The sequence below is a fragment of the Tinamus guttatus genome, unplaced genomic scaffold (genome assembly GCF_059628265.1).
Source record: "Tinamus guttatus ecotype Peru unplaced genomic scaffold, ASM5962826v1 Tinamus_guttatus_pri_ptg000423l, whole genome shotgun sequence".
Taxonomy (NCBI): Eukaryota; Metazoa; Chordata; class Aves; order Tinamiformes; family Tinamidae; genus Tinamus; species Tinamus guttatus.
Genome location: NW_028288957.1, coordinates 2,193,546 through 2,207,379, shown reverse-complemented (window position 1 = coordinate 2,207,379; position 13,834 = coordinate 2,193,546). Strand labels below are relative to the sequence as shown.

The 13,834-nt window shown below is 37.8% G+C and overlaps 1 protein-coding gene across 4 annotated transcripts in view; it reads left to right on the top strand.

The window, feature by feature from the left end:
• Nucleotides 1–13,834, top strand: part of MAPK10 (mitogen-activated protein kinase 10) — a 115,393-nt gene that overhangs the window by 61,574 nt on the left and 39,985 nt on the right. For 2 of the 4 annotated variants that reach the window (XM_088531620.1, XM_088531623.1), the window contains exons 2-4: nt 543–614; nt 6,422–6,591; nt 13,211–13,340. In XM_088531620.1, coding sequence (XP_088387746.1) covers nt 543–614; nt 6,422–6,591; nt 13,211–13,340 — 372 coding nt within the window. Of the gene's footprint in view, nt 1–542; nt 642–6,421; nt 6,592–13,210; nt 13,341–13,834 lie in introns of those variants that run through there. The other 2 variants (XM_088531622.1, XM_088531621.1) reach the window with 2 other exon arrangements.

Genomic DNA, 13,834 nt, shown 5'->3' with positions numbered 1-13,834 from the left:
AGGAATTATTATGTGCTTTACTCCTATTCCCCTTTTCTGAAAATTTTCTAATTCTAAAATAAACTTAATAAAACAAGGGACAGAACTACATATAATATTCATGCAGTGGTTGTGCTGTGAATTTACAGTGATATAACTGTGTGGTTTGCTTTCTACAGCTTTCTAATAATTGACAGTGTAGGATTTTTTTGAAATATTCTTTTTGAAATATTACAACACAGTCTCCTATTCCAATGTTGTATAAAATTCTATGGGCCTGGTTTTGATTTTGCTGATGTAGGAATAGATAACTTGCAAGATCAACTTTGGGGTAATGACTTCAGTTACTATGAAGTTTTGCTGATATAATCAAGTCATAGGTAAGGCCATATGTAACTTTCACCAGCATTATTGTCAGTCCTATGCTAAATACAGTTACTGTTGTTCAAGAGCTTGCTACCAACTCTGGGTAGTTTTGTAACCCAAAAGAGGATAGAGCAGTACTATACTTGCACATCAGCAACACATACAACATTTTTATGTTTACTTTTCTCTAATTACAGGTATTTATGAGCCGCCATTTCTTATACTATTGTGGTGAACCTACTCTGGATGTGAAAATTGCCTTTTGTCAGGTGTGTGTTCCTTACAGGTAAAACAAGGTACAGTATATCCTTGTACTTCATTTTTGCTTTTCATGCCTTAAGACTGTAATAGAAAAAAAAAAAAAGAATTTCAACAACCCACAGAGAGTAACTGGTTATGAGAATTACAGTAAATAGAAAAGAAAATAGAAGAATGCATCACAAAAAATATTTTCGTGCTTGCTTTGGTTGTCATAATTTTTTCTAAGTGAGTTTTGTTTATACCTTGACAAAGTGACAATTAATGTGGTAAGATTTCGTAAAAGGAAAAATAGCAGCAGAGCTTCTCCCAACACCACCAATTTTGTCTGCAAATCCCATTAATCTAATGATGAATCAAAAAAAAATCCTTAATCCAAAATAAATGCATCTATATAGGCACTTTCATTGAAATACACAGATTTGAACCGTGTATTCAAAACTCTGTTTTCATAACTAGTTTTATTTTTCATGTTCAACAATACAAGAACTTGCTGCATAGAATGCCTTTATCTAGACTTCATTCAGACTCACTGTAGTATTACAGGTTAAAAGCAGCTATTCTAGATTCTCTGACTGCATTTCTAGGTGGGCTTTTTCAGGGCTTGGTGTAATTTGTTCAGGGACAGTATTCACAATTTTTCCTTGTCTTTAAAGAGTGCATATTTGTTACTGGGCATTGTACTTCAGTAGTATTTTATAATTCTGCAATTATGTTTTTTTCAGAGAGGAAAAGTAGGGCATTAGATAACTGAGATCAGTTATCTGGGACCTGACCAGGTATATTAAGAAAATACTGATCAGTGCATAGTGACAGCTCATTTCCTAGGTATGACATGGTCATTGGTCTTTATCGTGCAATTTAGGCTGTTTGATGTCCCATACGTAATATGTCAGTCTTTTTGCAATGGGAATTGTTGCTGCACCAATGCCACTAAAAGAAACCCCTGGAATTAATTTTTAGTTTTTTTTATTATTATTATTTTTGTAAACTTCTACTCAATTCGTGCTTCAAAACAACAACAAAAATACCTTAATTTATCTTGGAACCTCCTTTTCTTGCCCGTATTCTGCAAACTTGCTTTATTTCCATAACCACACTCTTGTATTTTAAAATTGTTTTGTATTGCAATCTTTGCACCAATGTCCATTTGAAAAACATAGGATTTTTAGAAAGCCTTTCCTTTTACCATCGGAGACAACCAAATCTGTTAATAATTGTATTGCTCTTCGTTGATTGAGCTCATCTGACTTGTTTTTGAACTGTGTCTTAATTTTGATAAACCACTTTAATTGCAACTGATGTCTTAATCAGGTTAGATGAAGTTTCTACTTTCATCATTAAAGAAATTGCTTCAGTGCAAAATGTGCTGTAATTAGACCTTCTCTTCAAGGGCAGAGGAATCGGCATTCATAAACTATGAGACAAGCACTGACCTGTGTCTTCGATTTAAAGGACTAGAGTCATACTGGAAAATCAAAAGCTGTCCTATTTTTAAACAAGGTGCAATTAAGTTATTTTAGCTGTTAATTTTAAAAAGGAGAATCTTTTGGCTATTGTCTATATTGTGGATACTGTAATTACTTAATTGTAATGAGAAATTGAATTTTTGGAGTACCTAGTCTGTGCCGTTGTTGTGACAAGGCCTTTTATTTACACTCCTTTTTCAAGGAAGCTGTGATATCTATGGGGGCGTAATTTGTCACGTAGCCAGTCGTCTTGTTTGCCACCATACACTTGCAGAAGAAAGTTTCCTAAAAGGCACCTAGTATTTCCATGTGAATTTAGTTTTTTCAGAAATTCAAGCTATTTTAAGTATACAGTATTATCAGTATGTACAATAGAGTAGTTCTTCATTCCATCTTACTTCTACATGCTCCCGTAATGGTATTGATAAGCACACTGTTCTTAAGGTTGCAGTGTTGGCCAAACTCTGCTTTTCGCTTCTCTCTCGTTTAATCTTAATTATGTCTTGTTTTGTCCTGTGTTATTGGTTTGTTTTCATATCTAGAGCTTTAGAACAAATACATTCGTACAAGTGGCAGGGATTTCTCCTCTTTTTTTTTTTTTTTTTTTTTGACAGGTTAAGGTTGCCAGTTAGATATGGCAGTTGCTGTCACTCTCTGCTACTTAACTCCACACTCCTCTGCTAGCTTCCCATCTCTGGAGCTGTGCCTGAAGGAGATGTCTGCACGTACTTATGTCGCAGCTTTCTCACCTGCTCTTAGGTTCCTTTTTTCCAGTCTTTTTGGCTACCATTTTTATTTGGAATACTGTTCAAGCTCCCGTATAAAGGAATCTCACTTCTTTTCTCATTGTTTTTCCGTGTAATGTCACAATTGCAAATGAACTAAGAAAGTTTTGGTATGAAGCAATTGAAAGTAGTTAAAGCTCATTGAAAACGTGGAGAATAAGTAAAATATATTTAAATGGCACTTCGTATTTTCAGGAGATACCAGAGAACAGGAAACAGAAGGCAGTCCTCTTTCTTCTTACAATCAGAACAGGTAGCAGCCACTTTTGAAGCTACTGAATTTTAAAAGTGGTTGAACGAAGACAATGTGTTTAAAAAGAGATGTAGAAGGTTGTAGTCTGTATAATGATCAGGTCAGTTTTTTATGCAGAGTGCACGTGGCAAATAAAAAAAAGTTTCTAACGATGTAGGATCAACTGATGAAAATTCAAGTGTTCGCAAGAGCCAGCCTATTTGAAAGGCTGAGTTCTCAATAGCAGGGCAAGTTGCATGTAGGGTCTAGGACAGAGATGTTAGAGAGAGACTTAACTTACCCTTGACAGTTGTTGGCAAATTAAGCACATAAATTTGCAGACATGGGCATGCATTTAAGCAATGCGGGTCTGATAGCTGTGCAGTCAGTTTTGGAAAAACTTTTTCCTTGTTTTACTCCAAGTTGCCTAGTGTGGAGGAATCAGAAGAGCGTTATGGGGGCCTTGCAAGTTTGCAGCAAGTTAGTGGTAAAAAGAAAATGGAAGTGTACATATGCTTGTACATGGAGAATGAAAATCCAGTGCCACTCAGTGTACATCCTCTGTGCACATGTTTATGGAAGCCAAGAACATACAGCACATAAATGCATCCTCTGTCCCTCCGGAATAATCTTTCATGTTACACAGTTATTGAAGGAGGTGTGTGTGTTTGTCCAAGTGAAGAGGGAGGATGGAGAAATGCTTTTGGTTAAATGATTTCATATTTTCAATCTTTTACTGTTAACACTGAGGCCCCAGTATTGTAGCTTGGCCCCAGTTCATGTGAAGTTTACCTGACTGAGGCTTTCGGAAGTGCCTGGGCAAGCATGAGAGTGTAAAAGAAAAACAAAATGGTTGGTAGGTTTCTTGAACATCACCAGCATTGACCTGAAGACTTATAAAAGAACCTTTTTAATCATACTTGGAAACCAAAACCAGCATTGACATGCTCTTTTAAGTAATTGTGTTGCTAAGGGCAAAGCCTTTTGAGTAAAAGAACGAATTTTAGATGAGTGATGAATTTTAGAGCAAAACAAAACAGATGCTTCATTGTCCTGATTTAGTAAGTGCCCATTGTATTGATTTGGAGATAGTCCATGATTTGATTATGTACCATCTTGGTTTGGAGATCTAATGAAATATAATTAATCCAATAACACTGCTAATTCATTGACTTAGGGATTAGGTTTAAATTACGATTGTGACAAGGATAATTATTCTGTCCTTTGTTCTTACAAAAGTCTGCAGCATATTGAGCTTAAAGAACTAGGTATTTTTAATTTTGCTTGTTTAGACTTTGAGAAAAATAGAGTAGCCCCATTTTATTGGCATGTGGGCTTAAAGGGAACAAGCAAATGAGTAAACGGACCTGAAGTCTGCCTGCCCTGCCTACAAAGCTAAAGCCTTTGTCACTCACAGTCGGCATTTTGCTTAGAAAGAAGCTTCAATGAACTCATCCTGTCTAGAAAATACACCTCAGCGTTGGTATCTCCTGTCCAAGTCCCTTATACAGCCCACAGGATTTCAAGAAGACAGAATTTGAGAAAACGTTATTCCAGAAATGAAACAAAGAACTCAGTGGAAAATAATCCCTTGGGTTTGCTCTTCAGATAGTGATCAGATATTTGCAGGCAGGGTCTGTGTTAGACAGAGTGCAGCAGCTTATCAGGGCACACGTTTGCTCCAGCCAGATCCTGCCGGTTCTGCTCCTCTGTGGCCTTTCCATCAACAGCACTTTAATTGCTGTTGAAATGACTGAGGCAATTGCATACGTTAATTACCCAAATGACTGAGATAGTGCAGAGTGCATCTTCTAGGCAGTTTTAGTGGATTTAAGGCTTTCCTGGTCTAAAAATAAACACCTACAGGAGCTGCAAGAGCTTAGCAGGCGTACTGTATCTGGCATAAAATCCCCCAGGCCACCAGTTCATGGATGGGTCTGATTTAGAAACCTTCTCCCTTGTATCTTCAGACCCCATGACTCAGAGTGGATGTGTCTTTAGTAATGGTGCAAATGAGCCATGGCAGCCATGGCTCAACCAAGCTTACGTGCAGTAATCTCCCTTGTTCCAAATAGTCCCCAGATCTGTGGTTGCAGGGAGCCGACTCCTGGCAGGAACATGCAGGAATGAGGTTAATACGCTGCCACTCTCCATAATGTGGCTTGTTGATGCTGAATGTTGTCTGCGTTGTTCTGATAGATCAAAACAAACAGGCTGCAAATGTGCTTGTCTAGCCAAAGGTAGAGGGATTATTTCCTGTCTATCAGGAGCATAATATTCAAATGCAGCCTCCCAGTTTCAGGTTTACTGTGAATACCTGAGCTAACCGAATGCATATATCTCTCTTACCAAGTGTAAGGAGTTTTAAGACTTAGGGCTGTTCAGCACAAATCAGATGCAGTCTTCCTTCTTTATTCCTTCTTCAGATGACAGAGTCTTCACGGTATATTGTACTTGAGTTTCACACTGTGTCAGTGTCCATGAATATCTTAGTTTCTGTGCTTAATAATAAAATTCTTTCCCTGTATCTGGTTCATGAGTAAATGTAATGCTTCTAATTGCTTTTCTGAAATGATGTTTTCTGTTTGAATGAACAGCTGCGTTTCTTAGAATGGTTGCAATGAATTTTCTAAATGAGGCAGCTAGAATTAAAGCAATGCTGTCCAATGAGAATGGTCATTCCAGTGAGATAATTATCAGAAATAGAATATTAATCATCCCAAGGCAACCCAAGCACCCCAGATTTCAACAAGGTCAGTTCTCTCTTTTTAATCACCAGCTCTGTGGAACACTGGCTTTATGTCTTTTGCAAATGGAAAAATAATATCCCCCAAAGAAAATTTTCTCTGGTCCATCAGAATTTGATGTAGTGTTTCATAGTCACATAACATGGTTGATAAGTCAGGGTTTGTGGAAAAGCAGCTTATAGGAGAGCAAGTAAGAAAATAGAGAATCCACATTTGAAAACGCTAAAAACATATGTGCAGAGAGAGAAAAATGTATAAGCAGTGGAAATGCTTGGAGAAAGTATTTGGAAAACTGTTGGCTTTCTATGAGTGCATCATCAACTGCTATAACATGCTGAACTTGAGCATCATATGTACATACAGTATCTGGAGTTGAAACCTTTTAATTCTGTTTTTCATCTCAGAATTATTATATAATTTCCTGTATATTCTTCAGTGATTCAAGCTCACTAGCAGCCATAAAACTGTTAATACTCCTAAAACAAAAGGAATTCTTATTGGAAATCAGTCTGTGTTTTATTAATACTATGTGGTGCTTTACCAGCCTTAGTTTTTGTTTTTTTCACTTTCCCTTCTTTACAACAGGGATTTGGGAAACAAGTGGATGTGTCATATATTGCCAAACATTACAACATGAGCAAAAGCAAAGTTGACAACCAGTTCTACAGTGTGGAAGTAGGTGACTCGACCTTCACAGTTCTCAAACGCTACCAAAACTTGAAACCTATTGGCTCTGGGGCTCAGGGAATAGTTTGGTAAGTAGCAGCATCCCTCCTATGCTTTTCATTGGGATTTACCTTTTACATATCTTCAGTTTGCTAGCCACAGACACTGCCTAAAATTGCAGAAATAATAGTCAAATAATAGATAACCTGAGGCGAAAGGGAGCCTAGCTGTTCTCCAGTAAATTCTCTTGTTCTCTTAATAGCATTGAGTTGGTTTCTCCACACAGCAAGAAGTAACTAGCAAAAAGCAGGGAAAGATTTTATCATATTTGACAACTGTGGCACTATTTCCAGAGGCATTGCAAATTATATCCCAAGGAAGCCCTGTAATTTTACTCTGCGTACAGTAAAAGTCTGAGAGAAAGGGTCATACCCTATGGCATGTTCGGGCCTTTTGAATGGAAGACTTAAGAATTGAGATAATCACTAAGGTCTCCTTTATTTTTAAAAGACATCTCAATAATGCAGACAAAAGACACAAACTCAGTAGCTGTTGTTAATTATACTTTATGTTCTCTTTTTAGCATAAAAAGACTGGAGGGTAGTTGTAAATCAGCTTTGGGGAAAGATATGTGATTTACTTATTAAATACTGTCCATGTTCATTCTGCAGTAGTTGTCTACTTCCTTCTGTAGCAACAGCTGTGTTCTCCTTAGCGCTTAGAAATGTTACACCTGAGTTTGGCACAGAAGAGGAACTTGACACAGTACTCGAAACTCCTCTGATCAAAGAAGAATAGGTCATGCTTTTGTTATGGTCTAGTGTAAAAGAGAGAAGGGTGAACATATCCTAGTTTTAGAGTCTATGCACAACCTTATTTCTCTTGCTGAGCTGAAAACTGGTATATTAAAGTCATTGAGAGATGAATATTTTTCTCCATCATTACTGTGCCATTCCACTAATGTTGCCTTGGTTTCTTTATGTGCCACTGAATCGAAATACCATATGCATTGGTAGATATTTATATTGCTGCTTGCATAAAGCAGCATAGTTTCTTCGAAGTTCAAAGGCATCGGAGTCAAGGGCTAGATCACTAACTGTCAAAAGATGAAAGAACACATTTCATTCACAAGGAAAATCAAGCGACCTCTGCCCCCAGATGTACTTGCACTAGAAATTTCCCGGCTCTGAAAAGGGTGGCCTTGTTAATTTTATCCGTCACAGTTGTTCATGCGAAACAATGCACAGCATATGTCCCTGAGGTCATTTAGCTGCGTTTTGGTTACACAGCCAAATTGGACAGACTTTTTGTGCCTAAAATTCTGTTGGATGGTCCTGTGGATTTAGATTCTTCTCTTCAAAGATTCTCCCATTTGTATCCGTTAGTTCAGCCTGTGTTCCATTTCCCATGCTGTTGTGTGCTTTTGCTGATGTGCTTTGACAGTCCTCTCCTGAGGAGGTTTTTGAAGAGACCCTTCAAAGGGCTTTACTAAGTATTTTGTATGAGAGGAACATAGAAAATAGATGTCAGGTTTTACTTGGAGCTATTACTGTTACTGTCAGTTAACTTCGTATCGTATCACTTAACTTCTCTGATGTTTCCCCGATACTAATATTTTAGCACCCAGTGGTAACACCTGCTGAAACTTTTTTTCCCCAAGAATGCACTCTTTATGCTATTGCTAGAGTTTTTTTTTTTTTTTTCACTTTGAGAAGTTCCTTAATGCTGAAAATACCATAAATAAATGGGCAGCACATGTCAAGCCTTGCCATGATGCAGTATCTCTGTGGACCTGGACTCCTGTCCTGAAGAAATATTCGGAGCAGGAGTGCTTATCTAAATCAGGCAGATCTGTCACGTTGTTACAAGTCCTACGGCTGTAGATCTTCAGCGGCAGTTGGCTTGGCTGTGAGGCGAGCGTGAGGGATGTCTTGCGGTGTTCTCACTAATGGTGCAAGTAACTCAGCCTGATGTAGAAGAGACTTCCATGAGCATTAATGAGAACAGCCCTCAAACTATACAGAAGAAGACAGTAGAAGAATGAACCAACACTTCTGTCTTTAGGGACAGAGAACTCCTATTCTTTGCTTGCTTTGTTTCTTAAAATTTCTTTTGTCTCCAAATACCTTCAGCAAAAGAGGGGAAAAAGTAGAAAACAAATATACCCAGTAGTGCTGCATAAATGGACCTGAGATAGGATAAAAATAATTTTTAAGTGGCAGATGAGATAGATTTTTAGAGCAAAAATATATATATTTTTCTCCTTAAATGCTTGAAGTGATTAAAAAAAAATACAGTCTGACATGTATTTACTTAACAAAAAATTTCTCCCTTTTTTGCAATGTCCTTCCACGACCTGACTATACTCCTGGTAGGAAGGAGGTCACCACATATTTCATATTTATCTAGTCGTGTTTTATTTCCTCTTCCTGGTACACAAAAATCTAACACATTGTTTGAATTGTGGTAATCACAAATGGTCTGCAGTAAAACGTACCACAACACTGTCTGCTAGTAAAGAGATCAGTGACCCCAGTCTCTTAACGTACTTGTGTTACCTGCATCTCTGGCAATTTTCTTCTTTCTCCTTCAGTAATCTCCAGCTTTTCTGTGACTACCATATCTACGAAAATCTGCTTACTGTTTTTGTGGTGGCTGATGCCAACTCAATTACATTTCTGGCTAATGAGCAGTGGCATTTTTCAATTCCCTTCCCAGCTGAAGAGCCCCAGAGCCCCTCTGTGCACCTTTTCTGTCAAGGATTCCCTTTTGGTCACTGTCTCATCTCCCTTTTCTCACATAGGCTATATCTCATTGTCATATATCAGGTTTTCAAAACTCTTTGCTTCCCTTGTTGTCTCAGGTAGTCTTCCCTTGCAAGTCAGCAGTATGACAAAAGTCAGTGCAAGCAAGAAATCAGGTTTGGGATTTGCTGCTGTCAGTACATTGCAGCCCTTCATAATAAAATTCAAATTTAGCCCCATACTTGGTTAACTGGAAATCCTGTCACCACTGAAATGAAGAATATTCTGTCCCCAGGAGAGGTACTACAGAGTGCTTTTTTTCTGCTGGACTCATAGGGTCATATTTCTCCATCCAGGCTTCACACTTGTATTTCTGTGACAAATAATTCATCAGGAGCTACAAGGAGAGCTAGGGTTTCTAATTAAAAAAAAAAAAAATCTTGAACTATGTCATGAAATTTCTGTTACGTTCTGGTCTAGCAGGTCATTCCTAAAATGTAAGTAATTTATTGCTGTGCTTCTGTTCAAGGGCATTTCAGCTAGGCATACAGCAGGTGAACCAGCTTGTCCTTGCATGTCACCAGCTCCTCGGGCCCTTGCTGTGTCAGAGATGTCCCTGTGTATGAGCCAGAGTAGATGCTGAATGAGGTAAAGCAACTCATGTTGGTTGAGTTAGTTTCAGGGTAGGAGTAAGCTGTGGATCAGCCCCTTTGCCTGAGCGGTTGAAGGTGATAGATGGAGCCTGGACCTCATTCCCTTCCAGAAGACCAGCAGAAGGCCCAGGTTCCAGCACCTGGGTTCTTCTGCTTCTGTCCACTTGCTGTAGACTTGCAGGACTGTACTTAACCCTTCTTTCCCTGAGCAGTTTGCAAAGTTGACAATCACAAAGGTTTTGACATCTGGTAGAATGGAAAAGATAAGAAAAGATAACCGCATAAGCAAAAAGTACAGATTTTACAATTCTCTTTAGAAAATTATTGTAGACCTGAGTCGCACTCAGATGTTAACTGTAGGCCATTTAACATGGTATATACTTATGAGGTGTCTATAAATGTACTTAAAACAAGAGTTATTAGGGCTGTTAGGGGAAGAAGAACACTATGTTAGCATCACAAACTGTAAATTTTCCAGCTGTATGTTTTTTTTTTTTTAAATAAGATTAAATAAAATAAAAACAGCAATCCTGTGAGTCGTCAACCTTGTCTTTTACTCCAGACCCTCTTTTATTTTAATAGGCTTTCTTGAGCAGCTAAGTCATTTATGTTATTATTTTATAGTATTACCCAATGGTGTAATTTAGCAAATTACATTTCATGTGGAGCTGCCTGTGATAGATGTTAAGTTAGCTGTTATTATAAATTTGTTTCCTAAAAATAAGTATTCTAGCCTTGTTTTTTGTCCACCTTCTCTTATGTTGGCTTAAGTGTATGATTGCTGAGTGTCTCTCCAGCCACTCATCTGAAAGTTTGAAGGACAGGAAGTGCCCCAGCATGACCGAGCTGTAAAATGCATTTCACACTGAAGTTTTCAAACCTCGTTGCCATTAGAAATGCAAGACTTCTTGTGCCTCACAAATTACTTGTAGTGGGGAGGGCTGCAGGGCTTTGGGGTCGCAAGCGATGGGGCCGAGCAAGTGGAAACCTGGTGCTATGAATAGATTGAGCAATAGGAGTTCAGAATTGCATGGCAGATGTCACAGCCGTGGATATGATATTAATATAGTCCCTTATGGATGTCTGTGAAGGGAATGGATGGTTTGTTGGCTTGGGTTTCTTTGCATGTGCTGATTTAAGAATAAGCATGAGTGCATCTGGATCTCTGAATGAGTTTTCTTGACAATTATCTAGACAAACGCAAGTTTCTTCTAGCTGTGGCTGTATTTGCCTGTTTGAGTTGTATACTCCCATTTCAGTAAGTGAAATTATGCTTAGTCATATGAGCAGGATTTTTTTTTTTTTACTACTTTCCTGCATTTTCACAAAGAAACCTTAAATCCTTAAATCACTTCTTCTTTAATGGATGGTGTATGTTCTGTTATCCAGAAAGTAGCTCAGTTAAAATGTACTCCAGGTTCAGTGGGGCCTTTGGAGGGCTGTATTGTGGAAGGCAAGAAATAGAATAGGTTCGTTGTTAAGTGAAGCCAATTAACTTGTATAAAAAAGTAATATGGTAATTTCTGTGGGGCAGTAATAAGAAGAGATAGTTTTAAGGTAGGATGTTCTAAGGATGCTCTTTTCTGTTTTCAGTCGTATTTTCTGTCTTCCCTGTCAACAGTTTTATGATGTAACCAATGTGATTAGTATATAGGAATAGGAGAAATTATTTAAATCTTTTAAAATGATTTAAATCTTTCAAAATTCAAATTTATTGAATAAATTCAATAAATCTTTTGATAAGAACTCAAATAATCTCATCAAAATCAGATGCTCAGGCGCATCTGATACAGGTTTTTTGTTTTTGTTTTTTTGAACTAGCTGTAGGGAATTATGTGTATGTTAGTTTCTTCATTCATCATCCTTTGCCCGGACTGACATAAAAGGAAATGAAAGTATATGCAAGCACCAGAGAGAGGACTCAGATGTGGAGAAGGCAAAATTACAGGTTTGCTATTTGTATTCCCCAGTCAGTTTAAATCAGATTATCAAAGAACTGGATGCTGAAAACAGTTTGCCTTCAAAAAACAAAAATAATTTTTTGTGTGTACAGATGAGCTGTGGAATTCTGACAAATGAAAATGTGTAGGAAAAACACTGAGGCCAGGGAGATGGAACATTGATAATGTGGACAGTGTAACGATGGTATTGATAACAACAGTGTTGATAATCTGAGGACTTTTTGTGTTCCATATTTATTTTTACGTTTTTATTATGTCAGCTCTTTAATAGGAAATATTATCATACAAAAATCTTAAAAGGGAGTTTCCTGACAGTTTCAAAAATTCAGATACTGCAGTTGAATAAACCATTCTTCACTGCCATCCGGATGATCTCTAGTAATCAAATGTGACTTTAGTAATCAACAGGCAATATTGACAGGACAATGTGGCTAGCAATACATTTCTAACATTAAAGGACATCATACACATCCCCGTTTTCCGCATGTGTCCACATTATGTTCTGTCACAGTGTTTGAATTTCAGGATATTGGTTCTCAAGTTACCAGTCCACAGTTGTAAGTGGCAAGTGTTGAGTCATACCAGTTGGGATCAGTTGATTCATCTCTTGGGAAATGCTATTGATCATCCTGAGTAACACAGCCTTTTTGCCAGGCCCTTCTTGGTCCTTGAGAGAATGGGGAAAAGGGCCTAAAGATTATTTGTAATAAATTATTGCTGTTTTGGCAGCATTTTCAAAAAGTATTGTCATTTGTATAAAAAAAATTAGTAGAAGTCAGAATTTTGGCTAGCCAGATTTGAACCACCCAAACACAAGTGGTTCAAGGTCTACAGAAGGGTAGCATCTATCAAAACCTCTGAGGACTGTGCAACACTTAAAAGTTAGAGGAGGTTTTTAAGAATTTTAAGAGATCTCTTTGCAAATAAGAGCCAGTATTTTCTGCTGTCTTCTCAATTTCTTCAAGCAGTCGATAATTTTATCTAAAGCATATTTAATCAATTTTTCATTATAGGAAGAGAGCACTAAATACCGTGTAATGGTTCTGTTTTCAGGAGCCATGTTATTGGAATCTGTTGCTATAGTGTAGAAACATGTTGAATAACTTAATTCCATTGGAATTACCATAAGGAAAAGACAGAAATTTTTCTGCATATCAGCTGGGCAATTGATCACTGAACCATTCAGCAACGGTTTCCTTAATTTGGACAGAAAAGGCAAAATTCTCTCCAGTATACTCACTACACAGAGGAGTTGATTTACGAAGCACTTTTTTTTTTCTGCAATAGTATCCAGTTTTTATTGTATTTATTGTCTTAAGCGTATAACTCTTGTGTTTGTAATTGCTGCAGTGCTGCCTATGATGCCATTCTCGACAGAAATGTGGCCATTAAGAAGCTCAGCAGACCGTTTCAGAACCAAACTCACGCCAAACGAGCTTACAGGGAGCTGGTCCTCATGAAGTGTGTGAATCATAAAAACGTAAGTCTTCTGTAGGAAACCAGAGAAGCGGTCTGCGTTTTGATTTGTTAGGAGGAAAACTTCTAAGTTGGATGCCTCTTTAAAATAAAAAGATACAGTTAAAAGAATTCTTCTCAAAGGCTAGATTTTTTCTGATAATGTGTGCTCATGTAGGAGAACGAGGGTCTGGCTTGTGCTTCTGTAAAGGTGGTGCCAAATGTTGATGTAGCTATGAAGGGTTGGGGAGGAGGGAGGGGATAGAGTAGAATAGGTTCTCATTTACTCCTTTTCCAGAAGCACTTAAGTGATTGCTAGAATTTTTGCTCCATCCTCTTGTTGCTGGGATTTGTGACTTAAAGCAGTGTCTCTTGAGTCTGAATACTCATGCGTGAGCATGGCTCCTTGTTCTGAACTGCATTGGAAACTACAGATGTGTTTGATGTATTTGAACTATCACTGTGAAGGTTCTCCTAAAATTGCTAAAAGAAATTAGGAACTAACACCACTTTTGCAAT